Below are 22261 nucleotides of genomic sequence, written 5' to 3'. Positions count from 1 at the left end.
ACGTCCAGAGCAAGATCCTTGGGGATCATACATCTGGCCAAGCAGTGGCCCCAATAAATCAATCCACTCCAAAGATAAAAAAAAAAAAAAATCTGCGCTCCTGGAAGTCTCACACTGAAACTGCAACAGAATGGAAAACAAAGCACTCGTGGAGGAGAGGACACGGATTCGGGAAGGCGAGAAACTTGAGAATCATGAGCCCATTGTAGCAGGCCTTTCCACGGCTTTTCCACTCCTTCCATCACAGAGTGCTACATTCGGGTTCTAGAGCTATCAGAATAAAGCGCCGCGGGCTGGGAGGCTTGAACAGCAGAAATTTCTTTTCTCATAGCCCTGGAGGCTGGAAGTCCGAGATCAAGGTGACCGCAGGGTTGGTTTCTTCTTCTCTTGGCTTGTCAACTGCCACCTTCTGTGTCCTAACATGGTTTTCTTTCCCTCCACGTGTGTCTGTGTCCCCCGCTCCTCTTCTTAGAGAGACACCAGTCATACTGGATTAGGGCCCATGCAATGACCTCGTTTTATCCCTTTAAATTAACACCCTGTTTGGGGGCCCCTGGGTGTCGGTGTCCGACTCTTGGTTTCAGCTCAGGTCTTGATCTCACGGTTCGTGAGTTTGAGCCCCACGTTAGGCTCTGTGCTGACAGCTCGGAGCCTGCTTGGGATTCTCTCTCTCTCTCTCTCTCTCTCTCTCTCTCAGTAAGTAAATAAACTTTCAAACAAATAAATAAAGACCCTGTTTGGAGCGGGAGGGGGCAGTTAAGAATTCAACATATGGATTTAGCAGAGAAACACAGTTCAGCCTGTAACAGGCATTGACCCACATGAGTTAACTGCTATATCCAAAATGTGAAGGTGTATGTGTTCCCCATTTACTGAGTTCCAACAACAAAACAGGCACAATTCTTAGCACAGGGGACACGGGTCCCTGTCTGCACTGAGCCGACATTCGAGTGTGGGGGAACCGGACAATAAAGTGAACAAATCCATAGCTTAGTTCATTGCAGGTGGTGACTGATGAGTGCCATGAAGGACACGGGAGGATAACAGAAGCTGGCTGGCATAGGGGACCCCTCGGGGGTGGTCGGGAAGGCCTCTCTGCGAAGCGGGGTATTCCAGGGATGAAGTGAAATGGTGAGGAGGGGCCAGCCCCGCTCACCATGGGGGAGCAGAAAGGACAACGAAAATGCCCGAGATGCGAGTGAACTTGGTGGTTTCTAGAAAACAACCAGCAGTCGGACAAGATGAGCAAAGAGGCGTGTGGTGGGAGATGGGTCAGGACAGGCAGACTAGCACCTTACGAACATCTGGCCGGGCGTTCTCCTGCCCCCTTAGGTCACAGTCAGTTGCCGCACATTTGCAACGACAGAGGTGCCTTTAACCTCCACCTGTCTTTCTACTTTGAACCCAACCAGAATTTCAAATACTGTGCATCGAGTATCCCCAATTGCGATCCCAACCAATGCAAAATGGATGTCTTCATTTCTACTCCTTCCCTCCGGGGGGGAAAACACCTCCAAACACTGATCCTGACCTCCCAACTCCAAGGGCAGGCAGAAAGCTCCTTCCGCCAAACCCAACAGGGCACGAGTACTGGGAAAGATCTTGGTTTTCCCGTTTAGAGGGAATTCATTAAGTAGCAAGTGCAACTATGTTGCCGTAAGTGAGGAAAAATCATTACTTGGGACCCTGGAGGTAACTGGCAAGTTTTCTTATTCTGGATTTCAAATTTAATTCAACTCAAGGGAGGCTTCATGAGCTCAAACAGGCTGACAGTCCTAGCTGGGGACACAGACTGCCAAGTCAGCAGTCCCTGTGTTAAGCAGCTCACAATCAAAGAGACTGACACAAATTCAGTTAATTGTAATGTGCTGGGTTAAACGCTGGACCAGAAGTTTGAATAAAATACCCCAAGCACAAAGAGGCATGAGTACTGAATTTCTTACAGAAAGTTCTGTAGATTTAGCCCAACCAGAGAGAAAGAAATGCAATTAAAAATTATATCTAACTTTAACATTATAGATTAGAGGTTACACCATCACATAACTCCCTACCTTCCTCCTGGTTTTATGAAATCTATCTAAATGACAGTGAGTGATAGTCAACCTTAACACGATGGAGGCAGAGGTGTAGTTTTCCTTTTAAAGGAACCAACAGAGAGATGACCACGACGCGGCACTTTTATTGGAGATCTGGTGAAACTGTCACCAAACAGTACCCCACCCGTCAGAATGAAAAGATCAGAAAGTACAGCTCGCGTCTCTGATCGGTACTGCTTTTTGGAATCTCTCTAAAACGATTTGCTGCCCAAGGCATCGGCAGGCAACTACAAAATGCGGAAAGAGGACATTAAACCAGCTCCACATTAATTACGTGGAGCCGACCTACTGTGCACGTAATTATTTGTTTTTCCCTTTTAAGTAAAATTCTCTACCACTCTGTAAGACAGCTGCCCAATTATGTCTTGGAAACTGACAAGGTACCCTGAAGAGTCCCTTCAGGCCCCTGGAAATCGGTCCCACGTTACCACCAGGACTTGGGGCGTTACTTCAGCATTAGAACCCATACAGGCTTCCCTCAGCTTTAGGGGGAAGAAAGCCCCCTGATACCAGGGGGTCCCCAGTTTACTCTCCACGACCCCCTCCTCTTCCCAATGAAACACTAGGAATGATGCTAGAAGATACCGCCCTCCCTGTATCCATCACATCATGTGTGGTAGACCCCACCCTTCCTCCATTTCTTCCTTGTCAAGAAACCCCTGATTTGGGGCGAGGGAACTGGCAGCATACCCACTTCAACACCTACAGTTCCCTACTCATGCTGGACCGGCTTGAGCATGAGAATGCTTCTGACCACTGAGTATTAGTCAAAAGATGTTGGTTGATGCTTCTGGGAAGGCTCCTTAAAGAAAGGCAGACTCAGGACCACATGACTGCCACCCCCTTCTCTTCTTCCTTCCTTCTCCATGAAACGTAGACATGATGACCACAACCGTGGCAGCCATATTGTGACAATGAGGTAAAGGTCAAGAGAATCACACAATCTTTGATGCCCTGACACCCTTGATCCACTGATACCTACTTGTAAACATTCCTGCCTTTCTCCAAATCTATCCCTGTCTTGAGGGTAAGGTCATTGTTCTTTGGGGTTTCTACATGGAGCTGACCTGAATCCCTAAGTAATATACCTTACAGATCACTCACCGTCTGTGGTATCGTGACTTATACTAAGAAATATATGGGGGTCCTGGGTGGCTCAGTTGGTGAAGGGTCTGACTTCAGCTCAGGTCATGATCTCACGGCTCATGGGTTCGAGCCCCATGTCAGGCTCTGTGCTGACAGCTTGGAGCCTGGAGCCTGCTTTGGAGTCTGTGTCTCCCTCTTTCTCTCTGCCCCTCCCCTGCTCATGCTCTGTCTCTCTCTCTCTCTCAAAAATAAATAAACATTAAAAAACATTTTTAAAGAAATATATATTTGGTCTTTGTCCCCATTTCTGACACAGAGCTCCTAAAACACTTGGAATTTCATAAGTGGGGAGAGTGATAAAGGTATCTTGATAATTCATAACAAGCTCCTTTCAAACATACCTGAGCTCATGTTAATAAGGTGACTTTGGAAAAGCATCTAACGATGGTGGCTGGTTACCAGGGGAAACAACCATGTGATTAGAAGGTTGTGACTTTCAGTCTTACCCCCATCCTCCAGGGAGGGAAGAGAATCTGGAGACTGAGTTCAATCATCAACAGCCAATGATTCAATCAACCGTGCCTGTGTAATGAGGCCTCCACAAAACCCGAAAAGTACAAGGTTTGGAGAGCTTCCAGAATGCTGAACAAAACACATGTACTGGCCACCATACTGGGCCCCAAATTCAATGAGGACAGAAGCTCCTTTGTTTAAGACCTTGCCCCATGTGTCTCTTCATGTGGCTGTTGATTTTTACCCTTTAATATCTTTTGAAATGAACCAGCTATCTAGTGAGTAAACCAGTTTCCTGAATTCTGTGAGCCACTCTAGCAAATGTGTCAAATCCTTGGAGAGGGTTGTGGGAACCTGTGGCTTAGATCCAAGCGGTCAGGAGCACAGGTGACCACCTGCACTTGGGTGACGTCTGGAGTGGGGAGAGGCAGTCTTGTGGGAACGAACCCTTAGCCTGTAGGATCTGACTGATGCTCTCTGGGTGGAGAGCGTGAGAACTGAGTTGAATTGTAGGATACCAGCTGGTGTCAGAGGGTTGGTTTTCGGTGGTGGGAACACCCCCTGCCACACACACACACACACACACACACACACACACACACACACACACATTGAAATTAGGTTCGGAATTTTTACCCAGTTTTGGGGCAGCAGTGGGGAGCAAAGAGGACTGTGATAAACAACAGAGTGTGGGACCCTCATGAGCCAAGCAGAACTGCTCGGTGTGGGGAAAACCCCACACATTGTAACTGGAGTCAGAACTGTACCCCCAAATCCCTTCAGTCTGGCTTTAATCCACACAAATCCATCAACCATCTCATTAAAGTCACGAGTGACCTCTGAGTGTAAAATGCAAAGGATCGTTTTCCCTTCCTGCCTGACCTCCAGGTAGCATTCAAGTCTGTTGACGCCCCCTTGTTTCCTGTCACTTCTCTTGGCTTATGTGACGTCACAGTCCCCTATTTTCCTGCTCCTTCTCTGGCTGCTCTCCTGAAGGCTCACCTTGTCACTTCTCATGATTTTCACTCAGAAAATCTCATCCTTCCCAAGGCTTCCATTATTATGATCAAACTGCCAGAGACACCTAAATTTGTGTCTCCAGGAAAGACCTCAATTTTAAGCCTCAGACCCACATTTGGACCTGGCCTTTCCACCCCTCCATCTAAATGTCCCACAGGCAACCTCAAAGTCAGGGTCCCAAACTGAAACGATGGTCCTGCTCTCTACCAAGAGGGGCCAGCTAGGGAAACAGAAGCAACTCTTTGTACCTCAACAGAGAGGGTTTAATACAGAGAACTGGTTATGCAGGATGGAAAAGTAAAAACCTACCAGTGAATGGCCAAGCAGACCATGCTTTAGCAACAGCAAGAAGTAATCCCACCCCTATGCTACAGAGATACAGGCTGTGGGTGGTGTGACCCAAAATCCCAGGACCGTGGCCATCACTGGGGGCTAAAATCCTGGCAGGGTCAACGGGAGGAGAGCATGTGTCCTACAGAAGGTGCAGCCACAGAGGAAAATAATTACCCTGGTTTGTCTACTCCTGCCCACCCTGCACTCTTTCCCTGCTGCCTCCACGGGGCAAAGCCATTCAACAAAAGGAAATCATAATCCGGTGTGAATGTAGATTCACAAGTGATACATTGAAAGCTTGGTGAGGAAGGAGATGTTTATAAAATCACGGTAAGTCCCCGCAAAATCCTTATTAATTACAAAGAGCAAAACAGTATATTCACAGCGGGAAACACTGGCAGATACCACTTTAATTGGGTGAACAAAGTAAGCTCACTGGCAACAGGGCGAATTAAAACCATGCACCACGTAACAGGACGCAGTGAGAACACAGCACCGTTTCCGTGGCCTTCGTGCAAAAGACACAGAACCTTAATCTAATTATGAGGAAGCACCAGACAAATCCAAGCGAGCGTCTACAAAATAACGGGAATCTTCAAAGTGTCCAAATGCAACCTGTATCAACAGAATATGTACGACAAAAGCACAAAAGGATGGGGGGGGGGGGGGGGGGACACCACACTGCTCCGAAGTAAATACATTGTACCCAGAGTAGCAAAATGTCAACACCAATCACATCGTGATAAGGTTAAAGATGCATATTAAATCCCTATAACAACCACTTAAAATTCAGAGATACAGCTTTAGAAAACACAACAGATTAATTAAAATGGAATCACAAAATATATTTGATTAATTCAAGGGAAATCAAGAAAGAAGGAATACAGAAGGGCAAAAAAAAAGATGAGGCAAATGAACAGCAAATAGCAGAAGAACAGACATAAATCCAGTCCTATCAGTATTTACAAGAAATATAAACAGGCTACACGTACTCCTGGGAAGGACGGAGGAAACCCCACTCACCTGCGGACAGCAAGTGAGGCATAAGGGAAACAGCAGCTACCTGAAGACTGGAGAGAGAACAGAAACTGGCCGATCACGGTGGGGAGCACCCACTCAGAGAAGGGCAGCTCTAAGAAAGGACTCTCCCATTTTTGCTGTATTTAGCCTGAAAGATAGTGCAATCATCCTTGTGGTAGGCCGAGGAAGCACCACCCATGGGAGGGATGCAGGAGTTTTGTTTTGTTTTGTTTTGTTGCATGGGGGGTGGAGGAGATGGCTGGGGCAGCAGGGGGAAGCAGAGGACTGAGTCTGTAGTCTCTGAGGCAGCTAAAGAGAGATAAGGGAATCACGGAAGGGTAAGAGCAGGAGAGGACACGCCCACATTACACCTGCCAATATCTGTGGCTGAACCCCAAACAATGTATATGCAGACCAGCCTCAGAACGTCTCAGCTCAAGACAAACGGTTGATGCCGAGACTGGAGTTGTGACCCAAAAGATTTCTGCGTCCAGTCCATCCAAATTAACTGTCTGCTGAGACAAAGGAGACAGCACTCAGTGGAGAATAACAAAATCCAGAGTCATGACGACATGACGTTCTTAATATCCAAGATTAATATCCAAAATTGCTCAAAATTTGAACATTTCAAAAAAGAAGTCTCGTTCAAGAGTGAAAAGACAATCAACGGAGACCAACTCTGGGATCCCTAGACGTTGGAATGACAGGAAAAGGATTTTAAAACGAATTTATAACTGGCCTCGGTGATGGAAAAGAAAACATGCTCTCAGTGAATGAAAAGCCAAGAAATCTCAGCAGATAAATAAAAATTATAATAAAAGAACAAAATTGAACATCTAGAACTAAAGACTACAATATCTGTAAGTGAAATTTCACTGGATAAACTTAATAGCCAAATAGAGATGAAAAGGAAAGATTCGGTGAACTTGAAGATAAGTCAATAGAAGATACCCAAGTGTCAAAAGAGCAAGTATAAAAATGGGGGATAAAATGAACAGAGCCACAGGGAACTGTTATCTAATAGCAAATGATCTAAATAATATGCTATAATTGACATGCAAAGGAGTGAGGAAAAGAGACAGAAAAAAAATTTTTAATGTAAAATGGTTGAAAAGTTCCCAAAAGTGGGAGATAGACATAAATGTACAAATTCAAGGACACAAAAAACCCAAGGCAAGATAAACTTGAAAACGCCATGCTTCTACACATCATAGTCACACTGTTGAAAGGCAGAGACAACAAACAAAGCAACAAAAAGAAAAACAACACATTGGGGCACCTGGGTGGCTCAATCGGTTAAGCGTCCGACTCTTGGTTTCGGCTCAGGTCATGATTTCATGGTTCATGGGTTCAAGCCCCCCATTGGGCTCTGCACTCACAATGCAGAGCCTGCTTGGGATTCTGTCTCTCTCCCTCTCTCTCTGCCCCTCCCCTATTCTCATGCTCTCTATCTGTCTCAAAATAAATAAATAAACTTAAAAAAATAAAGTGCTAAACATCTTTAAAAGTGGGGAAAAAACCTTTCCAATCTAGAATTCCATAAATAGCAAAGATACTCTTCCAGAATGAGGATAAACATTTTCAGATAAAAGAAAACAAAGGGAATTAATTGCCAGCAAATATGTACTCCAAAAATACAGCCAAGAGAACCCCTTCATGCTGCGAAAAAATGGCACCAGATGAAAAAACAGACCCCCAGAAAGGAATGGAAAGAAAGCATCAGAAATGGCAAAAGTCTAGATGAATACAAAAAGCTATTTTTTTTTGGGGGGGGGTTGTTTTTTGTTTTTTTGCTTTTCCTCTTAATTTCCTTTTAATACGTAAAACTATTTAAAGCAAAAATTATGATATTGTCTTCTAGGGCATTTAAAATGTAACTACATAAAATCACGTTAGCATAAGAGGTGGTTAAGTGGACCCACTATCTACATTTTACAAGAAGTGGTGACTCAGAGTAGAATGTGAAAAGTGTATACACTGCAATCCCTGTAGCAACCACTAGGACTATAATTCAAGAAAGTGCAGCTAAAAAGCCTACAGAAAATTTAAACTTGTATTCTTTAAAATATTCAAATCATCCCCAAAAAAGGCAAGAAGGAAAGAACAGAGAAGTAACAAACAGACAAAGCAAATAGAAAACAAATAATAAAATGGTGTCTCTAAGTCTAACCACATCAGTAACTACACTAAATATCAATGGAATAATCTCTCTAACCAAAAGAGACACTGTCAAAGTAGATAAAAATACAAGACACAACTATATACTGTCTACAAGAGACACACTTTAAGGACAAAGACAAGATAAGTGAATTTGGTAGGGCTGCAGGACACAACATAAAAGGCAACTGTATTTGGGGTACATGGAGGGCTCAGTCAGTTAAGCATCCGACTTCAGCTCAGGTCATGATCTCACAGTTTGTGGGTTCAAACCCCACATCAGGCTCTGTGCCTACAGCTCAGAGCCTGGAGCCTGCTTTGGTTTCTGTGTCTCCCCCTCTCTCTGCTCCTCCCTCATTCATGTTCTGTCTCTGTCTCTCAAGAATAAGTAAAAGTTAAAAAAAAAATTTTTAAGCCAACTGTATTGGTACACACAGCAATGAAAAATTAGAAAAATTTTTAAAAAAAGATCAACAACCCCATTTATAATATTATTTAAAACTAAAATACTAAAGAATACAGTTAATAAAAAACATGCAAGGCCTATACCCTAAAAACTACAAAGTACTTCTGAAGACGATTAAAAACGTAAATAAAATGGAGAAATACGCCATGTTCGTGGACTGAAAGATTCCATGTTGCTAAGATGGCAATCTTCCATACGTTGATCTATATGTGAATCACGTGAATGTTGAATCCCAGCTAATGGTGTGCATGCTGAACTACGTAGAAGAAAGGGAACGGATATGTGCAGTTTACTTCCAAATGCATCCAAAAACAAGATGGATTGATGGATGGAGATGTAAGTGATGAGGCAAGTGTGGCAAAATAGTCATGGTAGTGTCTACGTGGTGGGCGTAAGGATTCTCCCCATCAATTTCTTTCAACTTTGCCCTACGTCTGAGATTTTTCACAATAAAATGCTGGGGAAACTACAATTATGAAATACTTCCCACATCTGAAAGAGCACGGGGAATGGCAAAATGAACAAATGAACACTCGTAACTCCGACCAACATGCTTGACAAATTAAGACACACAGACACAGCTGAAGCTCCCTGGGTACGTTCACACCAGCTCCCTCGCTGCTGGTGTTCACGATGCCCATGCGTGTTTTGTGCCGCTGACTACACACGAACGCATTTACACACAGCAAACAGAACTGTACTGCATGTTCTCAACTGTATCCTGCTGTAGGTATGAGTTGATAATTTGCTCTCCTCTTCCCCTTCAACTTAGAATTTAGAGACTCATCCAACAACTGTGACAAGAAGTCATTGTATATATATTTAGCTTAGTTATTTATCCATTCTGTCTGATGGACGCTGCAGCAAAACCATTATCAAGATGTGGCCTCTCTGAGCAGACGATGATAGCCAAGCACTCAGATTCTGGGAATGGAAAGGCCTGGGTTCAGATCCTGACTTCGTGGTTTCAGGGCCTTGAGGACGTCACGTATCTTTCCGAGGCTCCACAGGACGGGATGAGGGAGACCAGCTGTCTTGTCCCTTCTCTCTTTGCACTGCCCAGTCTCTGGCCAAGGCCCACCACTGGTCAAACCAAACCAGAGGAGAGACACATGCACCTTCACACACACACGCACCTACGTGCATGTGCACACACATGTGCAGAAACAATCATCCAGTGATATACTGGATGAAATGGGGCCACGCCTGGCAAACATTACGATCAGGGAGCTGGTGCCCGGGACAAGGCAACCCTAAGGAGGGAGAGGAAAGAGGGTCATGAGTCTGAGTGACAAGGTCAGGCACAGTCACATCCCAGCCACTTGGAGACAAAAACCTGGCACAAGGGAACACCCACCACAACTGCTGCTGCCCCACTATGCCCACGGGCAAGAAAATATCCTGAAGATAATCATGTCAACCTCCTAGCACAACTTCCAGGATCAGTGATAAGTATCGGGAGCGCCTGGGTGGCTCAGTCAGTTGAGTGTCAGACTTCAGCTCAGGTCATTATCTGCTGGTTCGTGGGTTTGGAGCCCGCGTCGGGCTCTGTGCTGACGGCTCAGAGCCTGGAGCCTGCTTCAATTCTGTCTCCCTCTCCCTCTCTGTCCCCTTCCCTGCTCTCTCGCTCTCTCTCTCTCTCTCTCTCTCTCTCAAAAACAAAATAAACATTAAAAAAGTTCAAGGGGCGCCTGGGTGGCTCAGTCGGTTAAGCATCTGATTTCAGCTCAGGTCATGATCTTGTGGTTCGTGGGTTCGAGCCCCACGTCGGGCTCTGTGCTGACGGCTCAGAGCCTGGAGCCTGCTTCCGATTCTGTGTCGTTCTCCCTCCCTCTCTCTGCCCCCACCCCTCACCTCACTCTCTCTCAAAAATAAAAATAAACATTTAAAAAAACCCAAAACATCCAAGCGTGGCTTGGCCCAGCTCATCATTCACTCCATTTTCAGGCACCACTATAATCTGGGAATACTCCAATTTTCCAAAATTGTGACCTGGTCTAAAGCTCTCTGCGCAAATTGAAATCCCCTTTCGTAGTTAGAATCCTCAAGCCTCTGACATTGACACTCGTTCCTGCCAGCCTCCGTCAGAGCTCCCAGACTCCAGCGCACTTGGGAGGGAGAACAAGGCAGAGGTGGGGCCACGCGCCATGTACTAAGTAATGGAAACAGGCTGACTAAACTCGGCGGGGCTAGTCGAACATGCTGAGCAAGTCATGGTTTGTTTGGGAAATGATCACCTGCCTCCTTCCTAAGCTCTGCCGAAATCTCAGCCCTACGCTCTAGACTTGATCTGGGCTTCACGACCGCAGGTGTCAGAGCTCCTGTGTCTGGGAAATCGGAGTTTTCCTTGGGGAGGAAATTAATAAAGCCCGGATTTGTGGCGCACCTGAGTCACGTTCACCAAACAGGTTGCTGGTTTTTTTGTTAAGCGTGAAAGTAAGCGCTGAGATTATTAACATCCGAAACGGGGGACCATGAGACAGGTATGGGCTCTGAAGCGGGCAGACCTGGCTGGAGTCCTGGCTCTGTCCCCTTCTGGCCCTGCGACCCTCGGGCAAGTGACCAAGTGCTTCGGAGCCCGTTCCTTATCTCTAAGTAGTGGACACAGGTAAGTTCCAGAGCTGTCCTGAGGATGATACGAGATAATACACATAGAGTCTAATGGGGACCCTGGAACGTGACAGGTGCTCGTTCGGTAGCTGTGGTGAGTATCGGGTCCCCCGCAGCGGGTACTGGAGGAAGCATCCAGAATCCACTCAGATGCTGCCGACAGTGGCACAAACATCACAGGCAAAATCACGGCCAAGTGCCTTCCTGCGTGATCTTGTTTCCTCTTCGCAGCCTTCCTGAAGGACAGGTGCTATGACTAGTTTTATTACACAAGACAGGAAGGGAAGGCTCAGAGAGGTGCAGTAACTTGCACAAAGTCACAGAGTCAGTAAGGAGGAGCTCAGATCTGACCACAAGCCTCACTAACTCTAACCACTCGGAAAACGTGCCCCCCGAGAGTGTCCTGGGAACACCACACTCTTTGGTCATATTGCCCCACCCATGTACATCCTCCCATTTTCCTTTCATTAGTCAAAAGCTACCCATCCTCCGTAGGCTCCTCCTCTGGGAAGCCTGCCCTGGTTAACTCCTGCGGACTGCACTGATGTCCCTTCTCTGGATTCACTCCCTGTCCACACAGCTTCCTCAGGGGCTTACTGCATTTCTAGGTGATGCTTCGAGTCAAGAACGTTCAGTCCCCTCAAAGCCTTCTACAGCCCCTGAGGGCACAGACAATCTTCCTTAGTTCCAGAACCCAGCAGACAAAGTCTTAACGAGTTGCTTATTGGCTCACTTCTTTATGTACATTCAAATAAGAAGTGACCAGGAAGAACCAAGACTGTTCTATAATATTCATTTCTAATTGACTTCTTTAAAAATTACCACATTAGGGGCTCCTGGCTGGCTCAGTCAGTAGAACATGTGACTCTTGATCCTGGGATCATGAGTTCGAGCCCCATGTTGGGTGTAGAGCCTACTGATAAAACAGATGAATAAGTAAATAAATTTTTACCAAAATTACCACATTCTAGGGAAGAATCACTGATAGATGCCGAAATTCATGAGCCAAAGTATAATGTGAAGAAGGATATTTGCATAGTCTCCAAGTATCTTCCCAGATGTTTTTATTCCTAATTACAAAGAGTGGGAAAACAAATTTGCCGTGGAGAGCTAAGTAACCAACGTCAACATCACCGGTGATAAGACACAGACAACATCACCTACCTCCTGTATGACGCACTGAGGACACAGCCCCTCATTGGCTTTCCGCCCAATATGCACATCCTTGACCTAATCAGGAGAAAGCCTCAGATAAACTCAAGCTGAGAAATATTCTCAAAAATAACTGGCCGGCATGCCTCAAAACTATGAAGGTCATGAAAGAGAAAAAAAAAGACTAGGGAACAGAATTCGGCAGACTAAGATGACAGGACATCTTGATGCAATGTGGGACCCTGAACTAGACCCTGGGGCAGAAAAAGGGCATTATGGGAACAACTGAAAGTTGTTTGGTTTTTTTTTTACGATTTTTTAAGCTTATTTTTTTTAATCTATTCATTTTTGAGAGAGAGAGAGACACAGAGCACAAGTAGGGGAGGAACAGAGAGAGAGGGAGACACAGAATCCAAAGCAGCTCCAGGCTCCGAGCTGTCAGCACAGAGCCTGACGTGGGGCTCGAACCCACGAACTGTGAGATCATGACCTGAGCCGAAGTCGGATGCTCAACCAACCGAGCCACCCAGGCGCCCCTATTTACTTATTTTTTTTGAGAGAGAGAAAAGCATGAGTGGGGGAGCAGCGGAGAAGGACGAGAGAGAATCTCAAGCAAGTTCTGCACAGATCCTGACATAGGGCTCAAACTCATAAAACTGTGAGATCATGACCTGAGCTGAAACCAAGAGTCCAACGCTTAACCGACTGAGCCACCCAGGCGCCCTGGAAGTTTTTAATAATGCCTGTAGGTTGGTTAATAATTTATATCCACGTTAACTTCCCACTTTTTGTTTGTTTGTTTCTTCCAAGATTTCATCTCCTATAGCTTTGATACTCACACTGTGTTTATGTGCAATGTCAGCCTTAGGAGACACTGGAGCTTTTGAAACTTTTCCCTAAGTCTAAAGTTATTCCAAAACAAAATGTTTTAAAAATAAATGAAATAAAATGTAAATATGCTGTGTTCTGCTTGTTTCCATCATGGCACTTAGCATGGGTTCCAGTTACGCATAATTTTGCTCACTCGCTTCTTTACTGTCCTCCTCCATTGAGAATGTGAACTTGAACTTGGGAGTGTGAACTCAATTCCCTACAGCACATGCTCAACCCCCTTGTAAATAGAGACCAGGTTGGGGGCTCCTGGGTGGCTCAGTCGTTTAAGCATCCGACTTCGGCTCAGCTCATGATCTCACAGTCTGTGAGTTCGAGCCCCACGTCAGGCTCTGTGCTGACAGCTCGGAGCCTGGAGCCTGCTTCCGATTCTGTGTTTCCCTCTCTGTCTGTTCCTCCCCTGCTCGCACTCTCTCTCTCAAAAATAAATGTTAAAAAAAAAATATTCAAATAGAGGCCAGGCTGCAAGTTCACAGTTTTCTGCGGGTTGAGGATACGTACTTAGAACTTAGTAGTGTTTTGTTGTTGTTCCTGAAATTTATTTTTATAACACCCTTTCACAGGAACAAGTTATATTGGGTTCTATTTACGGTGCCAAATGTTAGCTTTCCTTTTTAAATATATATATGTTTTTTAAGTATTTTTAATTCAAAGAAAAAAAATAAATAAAAAGTGCAAGAAGGCACATGGATATGACCTCACTTAACGAAGGAGGAACACGGTGGTACCTAACGTGACAAAAAGACTCCAAAGGTGATGTGTGAATTACTGAAGTTCAGTGATTACTATCAGTGATTACTGACAGACCATGTCTGATCAGAAATGGTGAATCGTTTCTCACGTTACAGCCAAGAGGACTCTCTTGCCAGAATTGGAGACTCAAAGGGTAAGCCTTCAATAGCTATGAAGCTGTTATTTATTTACATCGTGAATTCATACAGTCCTGACAATTCATACCCTATGTCCAAGAACAATGCTTTGCAATACCTCCAAATTCATTTATTCATCCAACAAATGTTTGCTGAGCACTTAGTATGTACCACATACTGTTCTAGATCCTTAGGACACATCAAAGGAGATCAAAGTCCCTGCCTCATAGACCTCACATTCTAGCCAGAAGAGGTGAACCATTAATAATGATACGTTAGGTCACTGACACGTCAAGTGATATGTCAGAAATCAGAGCAGGGCAGGGGGTAGTGGGACAGGGGTCGAGTGTTAAATTGGGAGGGGGCTGGGTCCTTGAGAACACTGGTGGCTGTTGCTGACGGAGTGAGGGCGAGAGTCATAGCAGATGAGCTCAAGAAGATGATGAGGCCAGATCATACGGGGCCTGTAGGCCGGTGGAAGGACTCTGGCTTTTGCACAAGAAGAGACTTGAGGGGACAAGGGAGGAGGCAGGCAGGCTCTTGTAGAGGTCCAGCCGAGAGAGGATCCTGGCTAGCACCTGGGTCACAGCGATGGAGGAAGTTCGATTCCGGATACGTGCAAGGAAGCACCCCACGGTCTGCTGTCACTCATACGTAGAGTGTCAGAGAATGAGAAAAGCCAATCACGGTTATTAGGGATTTGGCCTCAGCTACCAGATGATGATGGAAGAACCTGTCTGAGCACAAAGCTGACACTTCATAGTCACTCAAGGCATATGCTGTCCCCGTGTGTAGAAGGGGAAACTATGGCACAGAGAGATTAAGCAACCTGCCCAAGGTCACACAGCTGGAACGTGGCAGAGGCAGGATTCAAACACGGGCAGCCTGGCTCCAGAGCCCATGATCTTAACCACTGCTTAACGGGACGGGAGGTCGGCCCAAGGGGCTCTCTGTGGGAGCTGAGAAAGGGCTGTTTTAATAAATCAGGCATAAATTCTCCGGGGTCTCTCGGGGACATTATATTTGGAGCGGGGAAGATTTCAGGGCATTTCAACCTTTCCTGGAAGTGTAACAAAGACCTACTTGAGCCCAGCCTAGCACTGCCTTCCCGACAGCCCCCGGCCCCTCCCAACCACTTTACTACCCCTTTGCTGAAAGGCTTTGCAAGGCATGGCCAGATTCAGATACTAATGTTTAACAGAAGCTATTTCGGTATTAGAGATTAATCAACTCAAGTGTTGTTCAAACTGGCCCCGATACGACGTGCGGTCGGAAGCACAGCCACGTGACAAGTGAAGACGCACACGTCTGCCCCCCGCCCCCGTCCATGCGTCTCCGGCTCTGCACTTAGATCTCGGCAAATCTTTCGCACGTTCCTGCTTTGATCCAAGGCCTCATCCGAGCCAGGGTGAAATATGCCACATTTCATTCATAAAAGACACGATCAGAACAGACAATCGGTTATGCTGGGAAATAACACGTTTCCCCAGGCCTAAAAACAGTGTTTTATTCTGAGAGATTGAATATACAAATGGGCCAAGTACAGTAACAAAACTCCGACCCGCCACCTTGCAACGACCAGGACCAAAGGCCGGACCACACAGCCTCTGCAGTCAGTCGCCAGCCCAGAAAGGTCTGAACTTGGGGTGTGGCTGCCGGCTTCCCTTGTTATTGCCTCTGCTTCTAGCTCTGGGCCAAGCAGAAAAGGCCACCATAGAGGATGCTCACTTCTCGTTAACCAACCTCCAGCCTCCCCACACCGGCAGCCTCCGACCCGAGCAGACCCAAGCCTTCCCTGGCTTCCACCAGGAGCCCCCCGACTCCCGCCCGCCCTGGAGTCTCCTCCAGACACAGGTGATGGTGACTGGCTCCCTTGGCGTAGGAAGCTCTGACTCGTTTGTTCTCAGTTGGGTGAGCCACAATTTCAGAGCCTTCTTTCTCTGGCCACGAAACAGAGCATAATAAAGAACAGTCCTGGGGCGCCTGGGGGACTCAGTCGGTTGAGCAACCGACTTTGGCTCAGGTCATGATCTCACGGTCTGTGAGTTCGAGCCCCGCGTCAGGCTCTGTGCTGACGGCTCGGAGCCTGGAACCTGCTTCAGATTCTGTGTCTCCCTCTCTCTCTGCCCCTCCCCCACTCATACTCTGTCTCTGTCTCAAAAATAAATAAAAACACTTCGGATTCTGTGTCTCCCTCTCTCTCTGCCTCTCCCCTGCTCACACTCTGTCTCTGTCTCAGAAATAAATAAACATTTAAAAAAAAATTTGTTTTAAAAAAGAACAGTCCTATGTAGGGACGGAGGACGACAAGAGACTCGATGCTGACCCAGAATGGTTCAACGGGTGGAGATTGGTCCCCATCGGGACATGGAGGACGGCCCAGAAGAGTGTTTCAAATGGGGGTTCCTGGCTCACAAATGCAGACCCGTGCCCGAAACCCAGTGCTCGCCCTACTCATGACTTCAGCAGGTAACCCCTAAACTCTCCAAGTCTCTTTCCACACCCACAGTTTGCGCTACACCTCCCAAGGCAAAGTCCCTGTGAGAACCCACTTCAGCGCTCCAATCGACTTCGGTGGGAGGGAAGCGTACTCGAGGGTTTCTGCTCACCGCCACGATGACGCTTCGGGGCCCCCTGCACTCTCCACGTGGGGTCCTCTTCCAGCCGCATCGGCCTCCGCCTCCCTAAGTTAACCCTCAGCTCTGGGATGGCTGGTGGGCGTGCATAGCCCGGGTGCGCCAGCTGCCCGTCCTGTCTGCCAGGCGGGAAGGGGGTGCTATGAGGGGACGAAGGGCCCCCAGGGCCTTCCAGAGCCGACCACTGCACACCCAACACTCTCTAGCTGTGCGACCTCGGGCAAGCTCCTTACCCTCTCTGTGCCTCAGGAAAAATAGCGATAACGGTAGTACTCGTCTCCTTGAGTCGTTTGTTGGCAGAATTCCGTGAGTCCGTGCATGTCAACAACTTCGAATGTGGCCCAGACCGTTCTCCGTCCCCCATCATTTATGTCATTTCCCTGGCCTGAAATGCCTTCCCAACCAGGCTCCCCTGGCCACCAGACCATCAGCTCTCCCTTTCCTCAAACTCCTCACCCAACAATGTTCTCTCTACACCAAGGAGGGCAAATAAGTTAAATGTCAACCACTCCACCTTCGCAGGGACTGGTAGGGGCTGCAGGGACTCCTGGGCTCAACGCTGCAGTCCATTAACACTGTCTGCCACGGCAGAGGGAGCGCTGAAGAGCTGTGGTCGATTAGTGATGTCTGCCCGGACAGGAGGCACGCACTCTGTGGTATGAGTGCAGAAGCCAGACCCCTGCCCTCCTGGGTCTATTGCAAGCATCTGAAGCTAAGGGAATCTCTGTAGAGCCAGAGCCGGGCTTTAGACCACGCCAGCCCCACCACTGGAGTGACTGGGACAGGACTGGGTCCAAGCTAAGTTCTGACTCAGTTGTCACCGAGACTAACTCAAGCGGCTCCAGATAGGAACCGTGCTTCCTGCAGACGGCTAAACCCCTCTTGGAATCTGCCAGAGCCCAGAGCCTCGGGATCCTTTCAACTCGAACGAACACACTCCCCAACAGGTGTGGTCTGGCACGTCGGCCTCCGTCAGAATCAGAAGGACCGCGGTGCGGCATTAACGATCCATTCCCACGTCTCGCCTGCAACCAAACAAAGCAAGCCTTGCTGGGCAGCCCCCTGGCCTCTGAGCACTAGGGGGTAACCACAGGCTAGCCTCCGGTGTTGAGACCAGGCACTGTGCCAAGAGCCTCACTAACCTGATCAACCCCCACGGCAACCCCGAGAGACGCGCCCCGTCAGTATCCCGACCTTACGGATGAGGAAACAGAAGCCCAGAGAAGCTAGAAGGCTTGCCCCAGGACGGAGCCACAGATCCGACCGGTATCCCACGAAGCTTCGTGAGCAAAACAAGCTGAAGACAGGTTTGCCCCCCAGCACAGAGAAGCTCCCCACTTTTTGCAACCCTAAAACTGCATCTTCATCGTACAGATAGAGACTGCTGGTTTCCTTGACCAAAGGATTCTTTACCGACGAAAGCCTGAGAGGTCGGGGACACTATCTCAGAAAGCTCGGTCGCGTAGTCAGAAGGTGGAATTCATCTGCAAAGTTTCCCCTTACGGGCAGCAAAGACAGGGTTCTGTCCGCCAAGTCAAGGCCGGCAGTGACAGGTTCAGACTATCACGTGACAGCTTAGCTCCCAGCCTGAAATGCTGCTCTCAGAGCACCTGTTTTTATTCCTGGCTTCACAGCAGAATAACCCAGGGAGCTTACAGAAAATGCAGGTGCCCAGGGCCCACCCCCAAATATCCTGCTTTACTCTGCCATCTTGCGTCGGTCCCCATCCCGTGTCCGTCAGTCTCCTCGCTATCCTGGGCACTCGGCAGACGACCAACACCCCATTCCTCACGGACAGTTCACTGACCGCAAGCTGACTTCTCCCCCGCCCGACCCGGCCCGGCCACTTACCTGAGAGTGAAGTGGTCTGCCACAGAGCCACTGGTCAGGGAGACCAAAAAGGTGGCCGTGTCCCCTTCCCGGACGAGGTTCAGGGGCACCGAGACGACGACGTTCTCGTCCAGGCTCACCAGGGACCACTTGAGGTCGTCCTGAGTCGGGTAGACCACCACACTCCCGATCCTCTCCCGGGCCGGAGACGCCTGCTGGGGGCCGTCCTGGCCGGAGTGGATGTTGTTCTCCCACTTGCCGTCCTCCTCCAGCAGGCACTGGCCGGCCTGGTCGGCCGGGTAGAGCGAGAAGAAGAGCTCCATGGCGGTGCCGCCCAGCGGGGCAGGGATCTCCTCCTCGGGCTCCAGGTCCAGCCCGGAGCTGAACCACTCGGGAAGCAGCTCCAGCTCGGCCACACACAGCCCCGGGTCCCCTCGCAGCCGGCAGCTGGCCGCCACCTCTCTGGCCTCGGGGAAGGCGAACATCTTGACGCACGGGAGGTCTTCCTCGGGGTCGCCGTCATCCCAGTGCGTCCCAGTCACGTAGAACAGCGTCTGCACCTTGGGCCTGTTGGAGTAGACGGAGCTGTCGAGGATGTGAGATTTCAGCTTCCAGTTGAAGGGAAACTTCTCCGTGTTTCCGAAGGACGTGGAGGTCAACAAGAGGTCCTGGGGGATGGGCTTCTCCGCTGAAAACGGGCCGTAGCTGGCGTTGACGGTCGGGGGGCTCCGGGCCCGGTAGATGAACAGTGACTCCACCCGGGCCTGCAGACTGGAGTTCCTCGTGACGTCCTGGTTGGCCTCTTTAAGGAAGAAGGCTTCCTCCGCGTCAGCGATGCGCAGGCTCGTGGGCAGGTAGGCAGGGAGCGAGGAGAACCTCTGCAGGCTGTCCACGATCCCTCGGCTCTCGGTCTCTGTGCGGGAGAGGAAAGCAGAGGAAGAATGAAGGCCGGGCCCCAGCGTGAGGGGCACAGTCTGCCCCCGCCGCCCCCTGGCCACGCCGGGCCCCAGCACAGGGCTCTTCGGGGACTCCCCCAAAGCAGCCGGTGTTGAGTGGGAAGGAGCCCATTTGCCACCGATCCGACAGCCTGCGGGCTCACAGGACCTCTCTGTGGGGTCACCCCACAGACAGGAGGCTGCACACCCGTGATGCCCACCCGAGCCCACGTGCCATCGTGTGGCACCTCCACCTGCTGCGTCGTTCGGATACTTACGCTTCTGCCCATCCCTCCCAGACGCGCCGCACGTTCCGACATCTCCACGATTCTTTTTTTAAGGGGATTCTTTAGTGTTTATTTATTTATTTTTGAGACGGGGGGGAGGGAGAGAGAGAGAATCCCGAGCAGGCTCCACACGCTGTCAGCGCAGGGCCCGACGCGGGGCTCGAACTCACGAACTGTGAGACCACGACCTGAGCCAAAATAGTCAGATGCTTAACCGACTGAGCCCCCACCCAGGCGCCCCGACATCTCCGTGACTCTTACTGCAACGAGGGCGAAGCTATGGCTCAGCACTCCCGCTTCTAGAAAGCCCTCCTCCCGAAATACCAGGGAGAATGGACAGACATTGACTTATCTACAAGGATGTCGGCTGAAGTTTCACTTTGCGAACAAACTGAGGAGCGCGTGCGCTGGGGCCAGGGGCCTGGATGTGAATCCTGAAGCCGCCACGTCCTGACTGATTGACCTGAGCAAGTGACTTTAGCCTCTCGGTCCCTCAAATGTCCTCATATAAAGTAGGAGGTAAACAGAAGTCCTACCCTACTGGGTTATTGTAGGAATTAATGAGTCGGTAAACATGAAGTGCTCAGGACCGTGCTGACCCCCATAAACATCAGCCAGTCTTTGCCTGTTACTGTCACTATTACCACTACCTGTTCAATGAAACCATTCTAAGGATTTATTCACAGAAAATGACATAAACTGTACATTTTTAATTTTTAAAAATGTTTGCAACACAGAGACAGAGTGTGAGCAGGGAAGGGGCAGAGAGAGAGGGAGACACAGTATCTGAAACAGGCTCCAGGCTCCGAGCCGTCAGCACAGAGCCCGACGTGGGGCTCGAACCCACAAACCGTGAGATTGTGACCCGAGCCGAGGTCGGACGCTCAACCGACTGAGCCACCTAGGCGCCCCTAAACTGCACATTTTTACAGTGGATAACAGGCAGCTCTAAGAAAAAATGAGGTAGAGCTACATAAACATACTTGGGAAAATGTCCACCATATATCAGTAAGTATAAAAAATTACAAATGTATCCTATATGATCCTACTTGGGTATTATTTCAAGATTCCCTATGTATATATACACATGTATATAGTATATTTATGTTTGTGTGTCCATAGAACCAAAGAGAAAAGGTTTCACCTTTTAACATCTACTTTCTTTAAATTTGTGACAACTGTGTATTATTTTGTTAATTAAAATATATACATATACATAAGCATGTGTATGTGTGTATGTATCCCTATAGGCATGTGTGTATGTTACTTTCAAATGGGAAAACACGGACCCAAAAAGCTTTTTTTCAAACTAAGGAGAGTCCACCAGTAGGGGCACCTGGGTGGCTCAGTCGGTTAAGCGTCCGACTTCAGCTCAGGCCATGATCTCACAGATCGTGAGTTCGAGCCCCGTGTCGGGCTCTGTGCTGACAGCTCAGAGCCTGGAGCCTGTTTCAGATTCTGTGTCTCCCTCTCTCTCTCTCTCTCTTTCTCCCTCTCTCTGCTCCTCTCCCACTCATGCTCGCTCTCTCTCTCTCTCTCTCTCAAAAATAAATAAAAACATTAAACTTTTTTTTAATAATAAAGAGAGTCCACCAGGAACCAGGATTGGCAAATCAAGCCAAGAACAAACAGGGCTTCTCCCCTGCCCTGAAATAAATCTCCAGCCCTAAAGCCAGGGCAAGAAGAAATGCAACCTGGCGGGTGGGTTTAGCCTCCCTGGTTGACAAAAGGCAAACAAATACCACTCCATACACTCTAACTCCTGGTAACATTGTTTTCTGCAACCATTACGAATTCTGCAAAATATACTTTTCTTTTTATTTTTTTTACAGTTTATTTATTTTTGAGACGGAGAGCATGCGAGCATGTGTGTAAGCCGGGGAGGGGCAGAGGGAGACAGAGAGAGAGAGAGAGAGAGAGAGAGAGAGAGAGAGAGAGAGAGAGGATCCCAAGCAGCCTCCATGCTGTCAGCGCAGAGTGGACACAGGGCTCGATCTCAAAACCTGAGCCAAAATCAAGAGTCGGACACTTAACTGACTGAGCCACCCAGGTGCCCCTGCAAAATAGACTTTTCTATTGATTTCATTTGGGGTGCCTTTTCAGGGCTGTCCTTGGTGAGGCTTCCTGGCCCAGAGGATGACAAAATTATAATGAGGAGATTAGGGAAAAGATCCAACCACGTAGGGGCTGATGCATCATTTCCCCAAGAAGGTGTTCAGAAAGCCAGTTCTCCACAAAATACTGTACGATCTCACTTGCTTGTGTACCCTAAAATAGTCAGAGTTAGAGTGGTGATTGCCAGGGGCCGGGGTTGGGGGCGTGAGGTGGGGGGTGGGGGTCAAATTTTCAACCGTCCAAGA

The 22261-nt window shown here is 48.4% G+C and overlaps 1 protein-coding gene across 1 annotated transcript in view; it reads right to left on the bottom strand.

Annotated features, from left to right (window-relative positions):
- The window catches only part of TMEM132B (transmembrane protein 132B), a 362435-nt gene that overhangs the window by 197234 nt on the left and 142940 nt on the right, over positions 1–22261 (bottom strand). Inside the window, exon 4 of the mRNA XM_032595352.1 lies at positions 18701–19592. Coding sequence (XP_032451243.1) covers positions 18701–19592 — 892 coding nt within the window. The remainder of the gene's footprint in view (positions 1–18700; positions 19593–22261) is intronic.

Source organism: Lynx canadensis, chromosome D3 (genome assembly GCF_007474595.2).
Source record: "Lynx canadensis isolate LIC74 chromosome D3, mLynCan4.pri.v2, whole genome shotgun sequence".
NCBI lineage: Eukaryota > Metazoa > Chordata > Mammalia > Carnivora > Felidae > Lynx > Lynx canadensis.
The sequence above is the reverse complement of the archived record's forward strand: the minus strand, read 5'-3'. Positions and strand labels throughout refer to the sequence as shown.